This window comes from Salvelinus sp. IW2-2015, linkage group LG20 (assembly GCF_002910315.2).
Source record: "Salvelinus sp. IW2-2015 linkage group LG20, ASM291031v2, whole genome shotgun sequence".
Taxonomy (NCBI): domain Eukaryota; kingdom Metazoa; phylum Chordata; class Actinopteri; order Salmoniformes; family Salmonidae; genus Salvelinus; species Salvelinus sp. IW2-2015.
In genome coordinates, this window is record NC_036860.1 from 70,184,450 (window position 1) to 70,202,833 (window position 18,384).

At 42.2% G+C, this 18,384-nt stretch overlaps 2 protein-coding genes across 2 annotated transcripts in view; one reads left to right on the forward strand and one right to left on the reverse strand.

The window, feature by feature from the left end:
• Positions 1–7,265: 7,265 nt before the first annotated feature.
• On the reverse strand, positions 7,266–16,069 carry LOC111981769 (pyruvate dehydrogenase (acetyl-transferring) kinase isozyme 2, mitochondrial). Its single transcript, XM_024013202.2, has 11 exons — positions 15,798–16,069; positions 15,080–15,221; positions 12,594–12,665; positions 12,014–12,198; positions 11,097–11,186; positions 10,779–10,856; positions 10,524–10,600; positions 10,293–10,391; positions 9,348–9,458; positions 9,019–9,132; positions 7,266–8,899 (listed from the first exon to the last, which is right to left on the reverse strand). Exons 1-11 carry the CDS (start codon positions 15,913–15,915, stop codon positions 8,756–8,758), a joined length of 1,230 nt encoding a protein of 409 aa, XP_023868970.1. The 5' UTR covers positions 15,916–16,069; the 3' UTR covers positions 7,266–8,755.
• The window catches only part of LOC111981768 (TANK-binding kinase 1-binding protein 1), a 32,163-nt gene continuing 28,922 nt past the window's right edge, over positions 15,144–18,384 (forward strand). Inside the window, exon 1 of the mRNA XM_070449598.1 lies at positions 15,144–15,230. The gene's annotated coding sequence lies outside the window, so the exon portion shown is untranslated. The remainder of the gene's footprint in view (positions 15,231–18,384) is intronic.

Here is an 18,384-nt window from a genome sequence, read left to right on the forward strand (position 1 = left end):
CTGGCAGGAATATATACTTTAATAGATACTTTTCCTTTAATTGATATGTAAAACTGTGACAGCCAGTGTAATTAAACTGTTACAGCTGTCCTTTTTGGCACATGTCCCAAAGGGAAGTGTTAGCCTCATTTGGTATGGACAGTCTTTATCTAAAATCGTCACTTTAAAGCTAAATAATAGGCACGWGAGACATGCCATTACACTCAACAGATATCACCAAAGCAGCCCTCCTTTCTTTCACTGAGCTTGCATTGGATAATAATTCAATGTTGTTCTAGTCTAGTGCAAAGATTCCTCAAATCAATGCCTAAATCAATATAGGCTCTATTATGGTTAGTAGGTCGGAGGACTGCACCTACCAATGAAGCTACACAATCTCTTTACAGACAAAAATGGGATTCATCCTCCCATCTCTGACATAGCTGGTATCTTTTGATAGAGATAAGAAACCCCATCACCCTGAAAAAGGAAAGGTAGATGTATCATTGCAACATAAATTGGCATAACTTTTGAATAACACAATTGTAAAAAGGATTTGAAGGTATATATTCAAGACGTTAAACCTTATAAATCTAATCAGTACATACATAAAATGTTATAAAATATTGAAGTTTAAAGCAATTCCACTGAAGCTTGTGCCTTCTTCACCACGGTGAAGGGGCTCACAAGTGGAGCAGTGGTCTAAGACACTGCATCTCAGTGCAAGAGGTGTCACTGCAGTACCTGGTTTGAATCCAGGCTGCATCACATCCGGCCGTGATTTATGGTCCCGTGTGGCTCAGTTGGTAGAGCATGGCGCTTGCAACGCCAGGGTTGTGGGTTCATTCCCCACGGGGGGACCAGGATGAATATGTATGAACTTTCCAATTTGTAAGTCGCTCTGGATAAGAGCGTCTGCTAAATGACTTAAATGTAAATGTACATTTGGAGTCCCATAAGGTGGCACACAATTGGCCCAGCGTCGTCCGTGTTTGGCCGGGGTAGGCCGTCATTGTAAATAAGAATTTGTTCTTAACTGGCTTGCCTAGTTAAATAAAGGTTAAATGTAAAAGGTACAGTTTAAACCAAACAACAAGCATGTACAGTTTAAACCCATCTGACTAGGTTTAACTAAAATGGGTTAGCTAGCCCTGCTGTTGGCTTATATATCAACACCAACAGCTTCAAGGGAGTTCATTACCTCCTCAACATGGGAGCCCCACAAGGGTGTGTCCTTACTCCCCTCCTGTAATCCCTGTATACCCACGACTGTGTACTCTCACACAGTTCCACTCCATCATCAAGTTCACTGACGACAGTAGTAGGCCCGATTACCGACGAGATGGCCTAGAGAGAGGAGGTAGGCACTCTGACTGCGTGGTGCCAGGTAAGCAAGCTCTCCCTCAACGTCAGCAAAACAAATGAGCTGATTGTGGACTTCAGAAGGAACCCGGTTGGGCAATATCCTCATCAAGTGGGCCAGACACCGTGCTGAAAAAGGCACGGCAACGACTCTTCAACCTCAGGAGGCTGAAGAAATTTGGCCTGTTCCCAAGGACCCTCACAGTGTTCTACAGGCGCATACCGGAGTTGTCCTTAGCCTGCTGCATCCACGCAAAATGTCCAGACTGCCCCCCCCCCTCACACTTGCTGCTCCCCATATGGATATCCCACCCACCCCCCCCCCCCCCGTCACCCACCCCACATTTACATTGCCCTCACACTCCAATGGACATTTATCCATTGTTACAGCTGTAAATATATATTATATTTTTGTATTATTTTTTCATTCACTTCCTCACTTTTCATTCACCCCCCGCCCTGCTTCCCTATGGACATTCTACACTGCTACAGTTGTACATTTGTATATATAATTGTATTATTTTCCTCTTTTTTTACATGCACTGTTGGAGCTTGGAGCATAAGAATTTTACTGTACTCTGCAATTACCATCTGCGACCCTGTGCACGCGACTAATAACTCATCTAATCTAATGTGAACAGTATGTGTTTTAGTTATGTCACATTCAGGTCACTACTCACAGAAGTTGTGTTTTTTGCAATTTACGGATGGATTTCCCTCGGGTTTTCACTTGCCATATCAGTTCTGTTATATTCACGAACAATTTTGGAACAGAGTGTTTTCTATCCACATGCTACGAGTATATGATATCCTAGCTTCTGGGCCTGAGTAAGGCAGTTTACTTTGGGCATGTCAGTCATCCGAAATTCCGAACAAAAACCAGTCTCCAAAACAGGTTCTGTCACATCCAGGTCACTACTCACAGGAAGTTGTGTTTTTTGCAATAATCGGTGTGATGGTCTACTGTAGATAGAAGTCTTGTTGAACTTTGGTTTAACTAAACAGTGATGCTAGCCCCAATCATGTCCACCACACCCGGTGTATTAAATAGACAGTCTCTTACACATACAACTTGGTTAGCACCTTGGGTACATAGTTAAGCTCCGTGAAGTCAGGGACACAATCATAAACGCTGATACTATCTTAAAAACCAGATACTCAAGCGAGAGAACACAAGTGTATATAAACAACGAGATGCAGTTTGTGATGCATGCCATGGTGTGCTTTACTGTTGAGGAAAAGAGGTCACTGACACGCACGCACCCACCACCCACCCGCACACACACACACACACAACACACACCACACACACACACACACACACACACACACACACACAACACACACACACACACACACACCACACACACACACACACAACACACCACACACACACACACACACAACACACACAGTCAGAGAACAGGCAGCTCTCTTCCTTCCCTTTTTGTGTGCGTTCTCAGCAAATAACCTTTGCCGAGTCATCAGTAGCTGACACTAGGCTGCACGGCGCCCCAGATGCAGGTTAGCGTTTTTCGTCATGAATCTTGTTTTGGAGGCAGCTCTTCAGAGTGGTACACAAAGTCATTTATTTTAAACCTCACCTTAACCACACTGATAACCCTAATGACTAACCCTAACCTTAATGGGTGCTGAGGAGCGTTTTTCTCTGCTAATACAGGAGTAATAAAAGCCTAGTTCACTAATTATGTGGAAAAAAACAATACAAAAATGATTAGGCCTATATACAGTGCATTTGGAAAGTATTCAGACCTCTTGACTTTTTCCACATTTTGTTACATTACAGCCTTATTCTAAAATTGATAAAATGTTTTTTTCCCTCTCATCAATCTACACACAATACCCCATAATGACAAAACAAAAACAGGTTTTAAGACATTCTTGTTAATTTATGAAAAATAAAACCTGAAATATCACATCTACATAAGTATTCAGACCTTTTACTCTGTACATTGTTGAAGCACCTTTGGCAGCGATTACAGCCTCGAATCTTATTGGGTATGACGCTACAAGCTTGGCACATCTGTATTTGGGGAGTTTCTCCCTCTCAAGCTCTGTCAGTTTGGATGGGGAGCATCGCTGTACAGCTATTTTCAGGTCTCTCCAGAGATCTTCGGCAGGGCCACTCAAGGACATTCAGAGACTTGTCCCGAAGCCACTCCTGCGTTGTCTTGGCTGTGTGCTTAGGGTCCTTGTCCTGTTGGAAGATGAACCTTTGCCACAGTCGGAGGTCCTGAGCACTCTGGAGCAGGTTTTCATCAAGTATCTCTCTGTACTTTGCTCTGTTTATCTTTCCCTCAATCCTGACTAGTCTCCCAGTCCCTGCCGCTGAAAAACATTCCCACAGCATGATGCTGCCACCACCATGCTTCACCATAGGGTCGGTGCCAGGTTTCCTCCAGATGTGACACTTGGCATTCAGGCTAAAGAGTTTAATCTTGGTTTCATCAGACCAGTGAATCTTGTTTCTCATGGTCTGAGTGTCCTTTAGGTGCCTTTTGGCAAACTCCAAGCGGTCTGTCATGTGCCTTTTACTGAGGAGTGGTTCTGTTTGACCAATCTACCATAAAGGCCTGATTGGTGGAGTCCTGCAGAGATGGTTGTCCTTCTGGAAGGTTCTCCCATCTCCACAGGGGAACTCTGGAGCTCTGTCAGAGTGACCATCGTGTCCTTGGTCACCTCCCTGACCAAGGCCCTTCTCCCCCGATTGCTCAGTTTGGCCGGGTGGCCAGCTCTAGGAAGAGTCTTGGTGGTTCCAAATTTCTTCCATTTAAGAATGATGGAGGCCACTGTGTTCTTGGGGACTTTCAATGCTGCAGAATGTTTTTGGTACCCTTCCCCAGATCTGTGCCTCGACACAATCCTTTCATGGAGCTCTACGGACAACTCCGTTGACCTCATGGCTTGGTCTTTGACAAGCCATGCACTGTCAACCTTATATAGACAGGTGTGTGGCTTTCCAAATCATGTCCAATCAGTGGAATATACCACAAGTGGACTCCAATCAAGTTGTAGAAACATCTCAAGGATGACCAATGGAAACATGATGCACCTGAGATCAATAAAACATTTGCAAAAATGTCTAAAAAAACTGTTTTTTGTCATTATGGGGTCTTGTGTGTAGATTGATGAGGAAAAACATTGATTTAATCAATTTTAGAATAAGGCTATAACGTAACAAAATGTGGAAAAAGTCAAGGGGTCTGAATACTTTCCGAATGCACTGTATATATATATATATTATTTTTTTTAAATCAGGTGGTGCATTACCCTTAGCACCCCTACTTCCCGTGGCTCTGTCCTCACCTTAGAGTCCTATTGCAGTATGGATTGTATATTTATATAAAGCCATCAATGAGATTTTACATGCCATACAGCTGAAAGGTCATACATGTCATTTTGGCGTTTTGTGATCATAAGTTAGTCAAGATGTTGTCGAGATGTGGTCAACTCATTGAAATAGCCTTATGAAACTCAACCTGCTTGGATGCCGTCTTAACCATTTAAAAGCGGGGCCTTTACTGTCCAGATATGGCTTACTACTTTGGGACACCCACCACTCAGTCATTCTGTAGACAGGTGCTTGGTCCTTTCATACAGTACTGATGAACAGGAGCCAGGGGAAATTACATTAACACAGCGGTGCTATGAGCCATTGGCAAAGACTCGGGTGCTTCGCATACCCAACCTTCACCCCAACCAGTCTGCCCACACTAGATTCACCAGGGCTTTATGTAACCTGTCTCTCTGTGCGTCAGAGTTCCTCTATCTGTACCCGTCTGTTCATTCTTCCCTCGTTTCCAGTCTGCCCACTCAGCTCTTATCTCACTGAGGTGTGTCAGTGTACCAGACATGGACACGGGTGGATGTTTGCAGTCATAAAGACCGAATGCTGCCAAAGTCCTCACAAAAACCCTGCATGGTGGGCAAAGTCTCCAGAAAGTCCCCTATGCACCCCATCTCTCTCTAGTTTGCTACTTCATTTTCATATAGCAGGTCGTAAGCAGTGGTGTAAAGTACGTAAGGAAAAATACTTTAAAGTACTACTGAAATAGTTTTTTGGGGTATCTGTACTTTACTATTAATATTTTTGACAATTTTTACTTTTACTTCAATGCATTTTCACTGACACCCAAAAGTACTCATTATATTTTAAATGCTTAGCAGGACAGGAAAATTGTCCTATTCACGCACTTGTCAAGAGAACATCCCTGGCCATCCCTACTGTCTCTGATCTGGGGGACTCACTAAACACAAATGCTTCTTTTGTAAATTATTTCTGAGTCTCGGAGTATTCCCCTGTCAATCTGTAAATTTAAAAAACAAGAAAATGGTGCCGTCTGGTTTGCTTAATATAAGGAATTTGGAATAATTTATGCTTTTACTTTTACTTTTGATACTTAAGAATATTTTGGCAATTACATTTACTTTTGATACTTAAGTATATTTAAAACGAAATACTTTTCTATTGTTACTCAAATAGTGTTTTACTGGGTGACTTTCACTTTTACTTGAGTCATTTTCCATTAAGGTATCTTTACTTTTACTCAAGTATGACAACTGGGTACTTTTTCCACCACCGGTCGTAAATACAGGTAGGTGGCAATGTGGAAGATAATTTGGTTGTATATGCTTGTTTTTAGCTAGGTTAGAACACATTAGCCTAGTTATACTATGCATGAGTATAGGTTCCTATGTACGACCGTTTTGTGTTTTACTAAGTTTATTGTCACAGTTGTTATGCCAAGTTTGACCCATCTTTTTAGTTTGGATTTCTTGTATCATTCTCATTAGAAAATTGAGAACTATTGTGCTAGAAAAGCATAGAAATGTGAATGTAGTCCGAATTTAACGTCAACTCATCGATCTTACTCTGATGACCGTCTGTGGGACAAGATAGTCCCCGACACTCTTAGAAAAAGGGTTCCAAAAAGACTGCAGAGGTTCATCATATTTTGAATCACTTCTCTGATCGAGCGTCATGGCTGGCGCAGGCATTATGTTCACCGCCGCCTCGTATAACATATAGGCCTGACCAACCACGCCCACAAACGGCTGCTGTACAAAATGTTCTCAAATGAGAGGAGCACAGCAGTTTGACTCGTTGCGCAGACTCGCACACACAGACAAAGGCACACCCATACACACTTTCCAGGAATGTACTCTTTCCAAGAAAGGGGTATCAGTTTGACAGTGATGGAATACACATCTGCAGAAGAAAAGCATTATGAAACCATCCCAAGTTACCCGGTGTTGAAATATAGATCTTGCACGAAGCAACTGGAAATGTCAAAAAGATATTGTAAGGCGATTTCATTTTGTACTGTACATACGGTACATTTAACCGTAGAGTGTATCAGCAACAACTGAAGGCTCAAAATTCTAATTCTGTAGATTTGTAGCGAGTTCCACAATGGTGCCTTTCAAGGCAGTGGCCGCATCAGAGAAACAGTACTTGACATAACTCAGGTCAATATCGCCATGAATGGTTGGCTCCTGGCTCCTATACTTGTTTTTCTCTCTTGAAGAGACAGTTACATAAAGCTGGGCTGTGCTCTCCTCTCTGATTGGTTACAAGGGCGCCGCCTGACGGGTCAAGATTGATTGCTTCCTGTAGCAGGCTCTCTCCATACCGGCCCCTTGTTCTCTGATAGTATGAATATGTTTAACTGTTCGAGGAAGAGCAGGCAGTTGAGCTGAAATGCTGAGACTGTCTCTGGATCTGCAGAGCAAGTCACAGCGTTGACCTTAACTCCGTCATAAATGCTTACACTGGCCTAAAGGCTGCTTATTTAGCAGATATGACTGACCTTTGACCTTAGCTGTGAAGTACAGCATCGAACTACTGCCACAGTTGTTGTTCATTCATGCGTTTGTTATTTAATCAAGACAAGAAAAATAACTTCATTATTTGACATCATTTATTTGACATAAATCACTTTATTCCTAAAAAATAAGACATTTGAAATGTACATTTTGTTCGATTCAAGTATAATACAAACGAAACTAGCGTTTTGGCTTGATTAGAAGATACTCAGTTGACTGGGTCAACTACAACTAGGGATGCGCACACACCTGGACCAATAGTGTTCATACCATTGCAAAGCAGGACAAACTGTCACTACGGTGGTACCATTAGCAAACTTCTATAGTGCAGTCGTCCATCTTAGGAAATGCATCTCCACATTTCCTTCTACCTCAAGCTATTCACACAGGCAAGGAATTCCATCCAACAATTACAAACTATACATTCGGCTGTCTGTACTTGCTCGCGCTTTGGACATTTTTGTTCAAGCTAATGGAAAGAAAACAATGTTGCGTGTACATTTTTCCTCACTGACCAATCCAAACAAAAGTAGGTCCATATACAATAAAGGATTTTTATACCAGGAAAACAATGACCAATTGGCTAATATTTGTGAACAATCTGTTGTCTGCATTCATAAGGCCCTTATCAAGGACATTAGGACATTAGAAAGTTTGATGTTTGAAATGTAGACCACTTGGCAATAGGCACTCGTGAAATTTAACACACGTTTCACATACTATGTGATACAGTCGAATAGTTATGATGCTACAACTTCAACCTTCATAACAGGTTATAACTGGACATAGCTGATCTGACTAGCAAAGGGAGGCGCCAACAAGGCTAACCAGTCGCTGGCTGTCACCACGCTTTACAACACTGATAACTGATAAGTAACACCCCCTTTGTGTCTTCTCCATACTCTGATAAGGATTTGAAACGATGCGACCTCCACTGAAACGACCCTCAAATGAATTGGCTATTCTTCACAGTGAATACCATCATGACCAAGTACTTCACCTAAACTTTCACAACTCTGAAATGGTCGATCCCACGCTCTACCGGAATGACAAGATCTCCCACTTCCGGCTTGGTTTTTTCTCCTTCTCCGACAGGATCTATTTTTCACGCCACCCCCCCTTCACTTTCATGCTCCCCTCCACTGTCAACCCCAAATCCAGGTGTTGTAAGCGGGACAGGAGGCTCCCGCTAAGGGCCTTGGTGTGGGATGGAACATACAGATCAGACTAATCATATTTGGGGAGCAGTTTAATTTGAGATCTACAATCACTTGCACTTTGGAAGATGGCCTTTCTAAGGCAACTGGTTCAGTCCTCTCTCCCTGAACCCCCCTTCCTAGGAACACAACTTTAGTGGGGACAGGAAGTGAGTGGGTTTACCCACTTCCTGAAACAGGAAACCACTAGGGGTTTTAAACCTGTGCAAATCAGAAGCTTCTTCTCTTCTAGACTTCCTCCAGGATTGGTCGCGACGTCTTTCTCCCACCACCACGTCAACATTTGGTCCCATTGAGATTTGGCCCTTTTTCTCTCTCCTTAGGGCTTAAGGTAATTGAAAGGTCAAAGTTCACTTGGCGACTCTGTATATGGCCAGGTCCAGTGGTTCTTTACTGGGAACACACCAGTCATCTGCCTCCAAGTTGACTTTGTAGTGTTTCAGAGCTGTCTTGTTGAACACAGGAAGCCTCTCCACTGAATCTGTGGACAATGCCTGAGGGAGAGAGCGGGGGATAGAAGATAGTTAGCGATTAACATGTCTAGGAATGTGACAACTTGACAGGTTATTAGTTTCTGAGGTGTATAAGGAGGTAGTAGGTAGTTGCCTCTTACCTTCATGTGAATGACAGCGTCGGTACCATGACCCTCCATTGAGTATAACTGTAGGTCTCCCTGGAAGTAACGCGCATAGAGGCGTGAAATGGGAAGCCCATAGCCAAAACCAGCCTGGAGGGACACACAACAGGGGAAATGTTACGGCGAATGAAAATGCATTGACATAGTTGGAACTATTAGCACTGTTAAAATTTTTTGGGATCTTCGGCCTCAAGGTACAGAAATACTGCAACAACAAAAAACAAGGTTATCTAGTCGAAAGTATGGCTTCTGTGCGTTTTTAGGTTCTGTGAGGTGATATAAGTAGATGTGTGTGTATCACGCACCAGTGGGGCCCGGTGATTGTCCCCGAAGTCGGGTCTGGGAGCTGTGGAGTACATGTAGCTGAAGAGAGTCTCAATCTTTCTTAAGGGGACACCACCGCCCTTATCCATCACCTAAAAAGAGAGAGAAAGAGAGCGAGATTACACACAGATTACGCTCAAACCCATTTATTGACAATCTGGGTCCATTTAAATAGAGCTATCACTGATTAACACTATGTATTGGGCAAGAATACATGAACCAAAATGCCTATGATATAAACCTGGGATTAGAACATCGGGCCAGAGAGAAGAAAATGCTAAGGTCATTAGGAATAATCAAGGCATCTAGTGCAGAGGTGAGCAGATGGTGAAGGTGGATCGTGAGAGGATTTAGCCCAAATTCATTGAGACAGCCATAGTTTCACATTCACCACCGCTAAGATTCTAATTGGGGGAAAGGTTAACGACATCAACCAATAGCAGCTGTAGTTAATCCCTTACTAAATATGGCTAAACATACTTTGTCCAATCCTGTTAATGAGAGCATGGCTCATGTGGCTCTGCATTAAATCATTGATGAAGGCTGTACTAGGGGGTGAAGTAGGCAGAGGGCACAATAGAGGAGAGCTGAGGCACAACATTACAGCCAGCATCATCTTTCTCTTACAAACCATTAGGTTGTTTCAAATAAGGATTTGTAGTGGTTACGCAATGAGGGAGTTTCAATGAATAACAGGATTGGGTTTAAGGTTAGAGGTCACACAGGCCTATGTGTTGGTTCTATTTTGGGTTTGTTGTCTTGCTGTTTCGTGGCGTTTAACTGGATTAGAAACGTTCACTTTTAGATATTGGTTCACCCGAGTTTCCAACAGCTCTACACTTTGTCCCCAGTCCTCTCATCATCTTGATTCTAATTCCCGCAAGGCTAGATAAGCACTGCGATTGGAAGTCTGCCCTGTCACTCACCTTGATTGACAGATCCTCTCCGCCAAGGGCCACCATGACTCTGATGGGTGGGAGGTTGTTGCCGACGTCATTGGTCTCAATTGTAGCTCTCATGGCATTCTGGGGGACATCAAAAGAGAACGTTCAGGTACTTGTTCAACACATAACATCTGACCACACGCCATCATAATGGCAGCCAATGTTCTCCCTATCATCCACTTTGAGTTTTAAGACATCATTATATGGACTCACCTTGAAGAGCTCAAACAGCATGTGGTAGAGATGGGAGGGGATATAAGAGATCTGGATTGGATCTCTGACATTGTTGGCTGAAAAAGGGAAAAGATAACAGACTATGAAATCCCCATAAGTGCATCGGTTTATTTCCCTATTAATAGCTACTAACGTACTGCATGTGACGCTATTTAGCTTTTAAGATAAGGTGTGAGTTTTTTTATTTCAAATTCACATTAAGGGTGAGGGTGTGTAGAGGCCTGCTCTGCTTACAGTTCATCTCCCTTAGCTCCAGCTCAGGGGCCCCGAGGTAGTACTGCTCACAGAGCATCTTGGCACTCTCAAACGCATCTGGAGAGAAAGAGAGGAGAAGGAAAGAAAGAAATGTAATTAGATGTTTCCAGCTGTCACTCCGGCAAACAAAAATGAACACGATAGCCAAATGTAGACAGAGCCACTCTTTGTGAGTTATCGGCTTCAAATAAACAGAATAAGCACTTCAAAACTGGGTCGTTCTATCACCCTACCACCTCATTTTCACCTTAGACCAATTTAATGAGTAAGCCCCAAAAGCCCCAAAGATTCTCTAACCTCGAATCACTTCAGTGACATCACACAGGGAGTCAATGCACCCGATGGTGTTGGGGTGGGCTGGGTTGGTGTTCCCGTCGAAAACAAGTGCTGCAGAGAAAACGGGGGACAAGGGGAGGAGGAGAGGAAAAAGGGGGGGGGGGCTAGAATGTTACATGTGGTGGACCAAGTCCAAAATGTTTTGGGGAATGATTGAAAAAGGCAAGACTGGGCAGGAGAGTACCGGCAAGGCCCAGTTCTGTTTGAATGACCTTGAACAAATAGTGCTGAGGTGGGTGAAGTGGAAAAAAAGTGGTCCAAACCCTGAGAGCGGTTTGAACCTGTTTTTCCATTGGTTGCATAAGAGCTGACAACACAAAACGCTGTACCCATAGCACAGCATGGACACTACTTATCCTACTATAGTTGGAAAATTCTAGAGGCTACCTGGAAAATTCTCTTAACAACCCTATTTCCTGTCTTATAGTCAAGCCTCCGGGCTGAGACTGTCAAAAAAAATCTACCTCAGCATGTGCAAGCACCTCTGCCAGTCTATCCATGCCAACCCTTGTATAACTGGTTGCCAGCACAATTAGAACACTACTTGAATGTGTGTCAAGACTAACAGTGTAAGCATTAATCTCAGCTTCAAACGGCGTGTTCAATGCCAGGGCCAAATTGTTGCATTGCCTTCTGCTTGAGTTGCAGGTTCAGTTAAGGGGAACTGGATTGGTCAAGGCCAAACTGATATAGGCCAATCCCTGTCAACCATCAGCAACAGCTATTTTCTAAGAATTGCTCCTCTGGAATTGGTGAGAGGTTGTCCCAAAACCACATCCCCTGAACTGTGTTTGAAAATAAACAGATAGCTTTAACTAGACAAGCTTATTTTGAACTAATCAATGTGGAATGCCTGTGACCTCAGAGGCGGGACTTACTGTGCTGGTTGATGAGCATGCGGATGGAGATACGGCTCATGTAGAATCGGTCCAGGAAGTACTGGATGTTCTGGCTAGTGACCGGGTCCTGGCCGAAGGCGTCTTTGTACTCGATGACGCCCTGCGCCATAGTGGGCACCACATCATTGTGCCTGTTCCTAATGGTCTCCAGGGACTCAACAAACCTGGAGAGAGGGGGAGAAAGGGGGCTGTCAATCTTAGTCTTTAACAATCCCCCCCCCCCCCAATTAAAAAAAAGAAAAAAAGTTTTATATATATATATATATATATCATACACACACACACATTTTTGTAATAATGACAATTGCAACAATACCTGTCTCTTATACACATCTAGATGTGTTTTTCAGAGTTAGTATTAGATGATTAATATATGCTATTTAGAAGCCGCTTTAATCCAAAGCGACTTACAGTCATACATTTCATGTACAGATGACCCCAGTGGGAATCAAACCCTTCATCCATCTAGGCATTGCAAATGCCATGCTCCACTGCTCTACTGACTGAGCCACACAGGACCACAATATGGAGGAGTTAGCGGAAGCTGGTGCACACTTACGACTCCAAAACACTGTGGTCGTCTGGGCTCTTGTCAAGGAAGTCCAAGATCTCCATAAGGCTTTGGATGTACCTAGAAGAGAGAGAAGGAAGAGTTAATTTAGTGACCTTAGTATTGCCACGTTACAATCACACAGGCATCATCAACATTTGTTTAAATGCTGAGATGAAAAAAAAAATGTGATTCTCAATAGTAAAGCAAAAGGCTATTGGGTCTCAGGCTCTGTCAATAGAGACTGTTAGTAGATAGGGAAGGTACTTTTGCACTGGTCATTTTCCAGTTGGCTTTTGGACCAGCTAGGTGCCATTCCTGCATCCCTGTCCCTGCGTCGCTCTGATACCAGGACACCCCTCATCCATCTCGCATTGCTAGGCACATTGTGTGTGTGTCTCAATATGTCCATGTGATTCCTATACACAGAGCAGTAGTAAATCTACTCCACTGACATTCTCATATGCTGCTTAGGACAGCACAGCGAGCCTCTTCTGTCCAACTAAATCAAGAGTTTTTATTTACTAACTCTATTTTATCAATTTACCAAATCGGGCTTCAGGAAGAAGCATAGCACAATTACAGCAGCCATGAAGGTTTTAAATCATATCACTGAAGCCCTTGACAAAAAACAGCACTGTGTCTCACTTTTTATTGATCTCTCTAAGGCTTTTGATACAGTTGATCATGCTATACTAAGGCAGAGATTGTCGAGTGTAGGTCTTTCGGAGCATGCTGTTGCATGGTTTGCTAACTATCTGTCTGATAGAACTCAGTGCACTCAATTTGATGGGCTTATGTCTGTTAAATTGTCTGTCCTTAATGGTGTGCCCCAAGGCTCTGTACTTGGTCCTCTCTTATTCTCTATTTATATAAATGATTTAGACAAATTTCCAAAATGCACAACTTCATTTTTACGCTGAAGATACTGTTATTTACTGTTGTGCCTCGTCTCTTCAAAAGCTTTCCAGAACTTGCAAACTGCTTTTTATACTGTTCAATATACCTTGTGTCAATTGAAGCTTATCCTCAATACTGACAAAACTAAACTAATGGCGTTTTCTAATGCAAGAAATAGACCTCTGAACCTTTCACCCTGTCAGGGCAAGGAGATTGAGGTTGTAACCATATATAAATATCTTGGAATTTTAATTGATGACGGCTTCTCTTTTAAATTGCATATTCAACAACTTACAAAAAAACTTCAGCTGAAATTGGGATTTTATTTTAGGAATAAGGCCTGTTTTTCTTTTGAAGCCAGGAGGCTAGTATTAGCTACATTTATGCCTTTACTAGACTATGGGGATATTTTATATATGAATGCTTCCGCTCAGTGTTTGAGATCAATTGACACTCTTTACCATGGCACTTTGAGATTTATTTTAAACTGCAAAACCCTTACGCACCACTGCACTTTGTATACCAGGGTTGGCTGGCCTACTCAAGTCACTCGTAGGCTCAGTCACTGGTATACTTTTATTTACAAAGCCATTTTGGGTTTACTACCTTTTTATTTGGGCATTTTTATTGTTCAGAAATGTGGTGGGTACTCTCTTCGTTCGCTGGACTTTATCCTGCTAACTGTTCCAAATGTCCGAACTGAATTTGGTAAAAGGGCTTTTATGTACTCTGCGCCATCGTCTTGGAACACCTTACAAAATACTTTTAAACTGGAAGAACTTGTCCCGATTAGTGTTTTTAAATCACTGATCAAGGATTTTGAGGCTGATTCCCTGACCTGTCAATGTTTTAATTTGCTGTTTTTGATTTTGTTATACTCTTGTGAATTCAATGGTTTTTACTAGATTACTTGTAGTTTTTCATGTTGTCTGTCTGTAATTTTTGTAATGACTTGGTGCTGCCTATCTTGGCCAGGACGCTCTTGAAAAAGAGATTTTAAATCTCAATGAGCCCTTCCTGGTTAAATAAAGGTAAAAATAAATAAAAAATATTTAAAAAGTCAACGTGAGCCTTCATTTCTGCAAAAGCTATGCACAAGGCTTTCCTTAATCAATAAGACGGCAAAACTCGTTATCATTCAACAAGAACAAACCAATAGTCATCTGCAAGAAACCACATGAGCCTTATTTGGTTTAAATCAGGAACCTAGGATAACCTTAAAATGCATGTTTACTTGATGTGTATCTGTACTCCCCCCCCCCCCCCTCGTTTCAACTGTTCCTACCAAGACAACCCTTAGTCAAAAACAACGAGGGAAGGGAGGGAGGGAACTGGGACAAAGTTCACAGCGCGAGCGAGTGGCGCACAGCTGGGACACTAGAGCTATGCATTGGCCAAATGACCATAACAACAACGTTGCTTAATCAAACCCCGGGTATGTACGCTATGCTGCAAACAATAAACACTTGTGTGCTGACACTGTGGCACAATATATCCCGATTATAGTATATATATAGGGCGACATTATATGCTACTGTCCCGTTAAAAAGTTGACGTTTTCGGATAGGTTCCTGTTTGCTGTAGCCGTTTCTTACCAGCGTTGTACTAGCTGCACCGATGGTGTGGTCAACAAGCGGTCCGGCAAGAGGTTGAGCTCTTTCATGATGTTGGACAACCGGACGGGAAGTTCTTGTCTAAGGAAGGCGAAGGACGTCTTCTCGCAGGCATTTGTAGAACCTGGAGATGGTGAGTGTCAAAGTTAGATAAGCTAGAGCAAAAGTGTTTGAGGATATATCAAAGCAATTGTGTAATAATAATAGCTATTATTTATTCACCTCATCATCATCAACATCACCTGTACATGCCAAACTATGGCCTATGCAGACAGGCTTCTGCCTATTCCTTCAGTATCTCATATCGTTACTGAAAACCATGGTAACGTTGTAGTCTACATTTAAACATTATGATTGGCTAGCTGGAACAACTTGAACCAGCCTACATCCGTAGGTCGTATTGTTTGCACATGAGACAAGTCAGTGTAAACATATTGAACAATTATATCTAATTACCATATTCAGTGTTGTAGTTTAGATTTAGATTATACTCCTATGTCTTGTATGGTTTAATTACCATTTCCTTTACATTTCCTACCATGTGTTATTCTGCAAGCCTGCAAAACATACAATGACATCCCTCTATCAGTGTGCACGACATTGAAATTAATATTGAAACATTGTGCGCTCGAATTATTTGCTGAGCAACATTATGGCATTGGTATTCAAAATGATGCCGTTGAGTTTGTATTCTACTCACCGAAATCCAAGAATTGCTTCATAGACAAAGGTGATGGTGAGAATTTTGAGAAATGGTCAATATGCTTTGGCACGTTGGCCAAAGCAGCGTTCTTCATCAGGAATCTGACAAACTTCATTATGCAAGGCAAATAAAAAATCCTAAAGAAAAATAGTAAAGAAAAATCGAAATGTCCGTTCAGAATACAAGATGTATAGCTCCTGTCAGTTTAGGTCTGTCTCGAGTGTTTACATTCAATGTTGATTTTCTGAAGATTGCGACAGTTGGAGTTGTCTTGAAGTAGACTTCGCCAGCCAATAGCGTTGCTTTATGCGCAGAGCTGGCCAATGAGAGTGGGCGGTCAGTGCGCAGTGCTAGGAAACCCACCCCACGAGACATGGTCAACAACCCAACAGGGGCATGATGACGGTGTTGACAGATTGTGTGTGTCATCTCTAATTTACATAACCTCAATTAACCTACGTCTGTCGCCTGTCTGTAAATAATCACTGCTATGCTGTTGACAACCTCAACAAGGTGACGTTCAGGGATGGTAGCCTACTGCTGTCCTGAAAACAAGTGCTCAATTTGAATGTTATTGTGAATGCAGGGCATAGGTTATTGCATTATAATTGATAGCTTTTATTGCATTATAATTGATAGCTTTTAAAAAATATTTTTTGGAACCATGGTCACCACGGCAATCAATCCCAAAAAACATGGTAACTTGTTTATTTGGATCCCCATTAACAGACAAGTCTTCATGGGGTCCGACACACCGAAAATACATTACACACAAAAATACTTTACATGTTTACAGTAATGGTATCAATACTTGGTCAAGGAGCACTGAACTTCACACACCTTCCATTCACACCTCCATTCAGGTCAGAGAGGGGTAAACAAAACAAAAAAGTCCAGACCATCACAACAAGCATACATGTCTGATGAACTAGGCTATGCAAAAAAATCCAAAGGAATTTCAATCTTTTGCAACAACAAAAAAATTATGAAGTACATAACTGGAAAGTTATTGTATTTCTTCCTGCTTGTTACCATCTAGAAAATATATTCCCTTAGACAATACCAGGCAAATACCATCTAAAACAGGACTGTAAAATCAAGTGGTGCCGTTGTATGCTATAGTAGTAAACATACCCACCATAATCCGTTTATGGTGTTCATTCACAACGAGGTGAGAGTTGATGGAGTGGGCATGCCACTGTGTTTCCATAACAAGGTTAACAATATAGACATGACAGAGCATGTTTCCATCAACAAGGTGAGGTACAGTACAGAACATAGATAGAGAGAATAGATAGGGAGAGAGAGAACAGGCTTGGGTCGATGGTCAATGACAACAGCAGCAGTGAGGGACGGGAATCAAATGGTTAGAGTGGGCTGCTTATACCAGAGGCAGAGGGTTCGTAGTGAGGACGACTGGCTACTATTCTGAACTTTGTGTGGTGAGCTTTCTGGCATCCAGAGCTGCTGAGGCATCAGCCAAGTGGTGCTACAAAGACTGGAAGAGGCTATAAGTGGCGATGTGAGAGAGAGAGCAAGAGGTAGAGAGAGAGAGAGAGAGCACACTGCCCACAAAATGTGGTGGAAACAGCTGTACTTCCTAACCTCCTGTCAAATGTATGACCATAGCAGAAATGCATATTTCCCTCAGATTACACAGATCCACAAAGAATTCAAAAACAAACCCAATTTTGATACACTCTCATATCTACTGGTTGAAATACCACAGTGTGCCATCACAGCAGCAATATTTGTGACCTGTTGCCACAAGAAAAGGGCAACCAGTGAAGAACAAACATAATTTTAAATACAACATACAGTTGAAGTCGGAGGTTTACATATAGTACTTAGGTTGGTGTCATTAAAACTCATTTTTCAACCACTCCACAAATTTCTTGTTAACAAACTATAGTTTTGGCAAGTCCGTTAGGACATCTACTTTGTGCATGACAAGTCATTTTTCCAACAATTGTTTACAGACAGATTATTTCACTTATAATTCACTGGATCCCAATTCCAGTGGGTCAGAAGTTTACATACACTAAGTTGACTGTGCCTTTAAACAGCTTGGAAAATTTCAGAAAATTACGTCATGCCTTTAGCAGCTTCTGATGGGCTAATTGACATAATTTGAGTCAATTGGAGGTTTACCTGTGGATGTATTTCAAGGCCTACCTTCAAACTCAGTGCCTCTTTGCTTGACATCATGGGAAAATCAAAAGAAATTAGCCAAGACCTCAGAAAAAAAATTGTAGACCTCTACAAATCTGGTTCATCCTTGGGAGCAATTTCCAAACGCCTGAAGTTACCACGTTCATCTGTACAAACAATAGTACGCAAGTATAAACACCATGGGACCACGCAGCCGTCATACCGCTCAGGAGAAGAGATGGGTTCTGTCTCCTAGAGATGAACGTACTTTGATGCGAAAAGTGCAAATCAATCCCAGAAACAACAGCAAAGGACCTTGTGAAGATGCTGGAGGAAACCGTACAAAAGTATCTATATCCACAGTAAAACGAGTCCTATATCGACATAAACTGAAAGGCCGCTCAGCAAGAAGAAGCCAATGCTCCAAAACTGT

What these genes read in the sequence shown, in the direction of transcription:
- LOC111981769 (XM_024013202.2), bottom strand. Translation starts at nt 15,915, where the DNA reads ATGAAGTTTGTCAGATTCCTGATGAAGAACGCTGCTTTGGCCAACGTG. An exon ending in GAAGCAATTCTTGGATTTCG is followed by an intron (nt 15,222 to 15,797) that starts GTGAGTAGAATA and finishes CACCATCTCCAG; the next exon opens with GTTCTACAAATGCCTGCGAG. An exon ending in GTGCAGCTAGTACAACGCTG is followed by an intron (nt 12,666 to 15,079) that starts GTAAGAAACGGC and finishes TCTCTCTTCTAG; the next exon opens with GTACATCCAAAGCCTTATGG.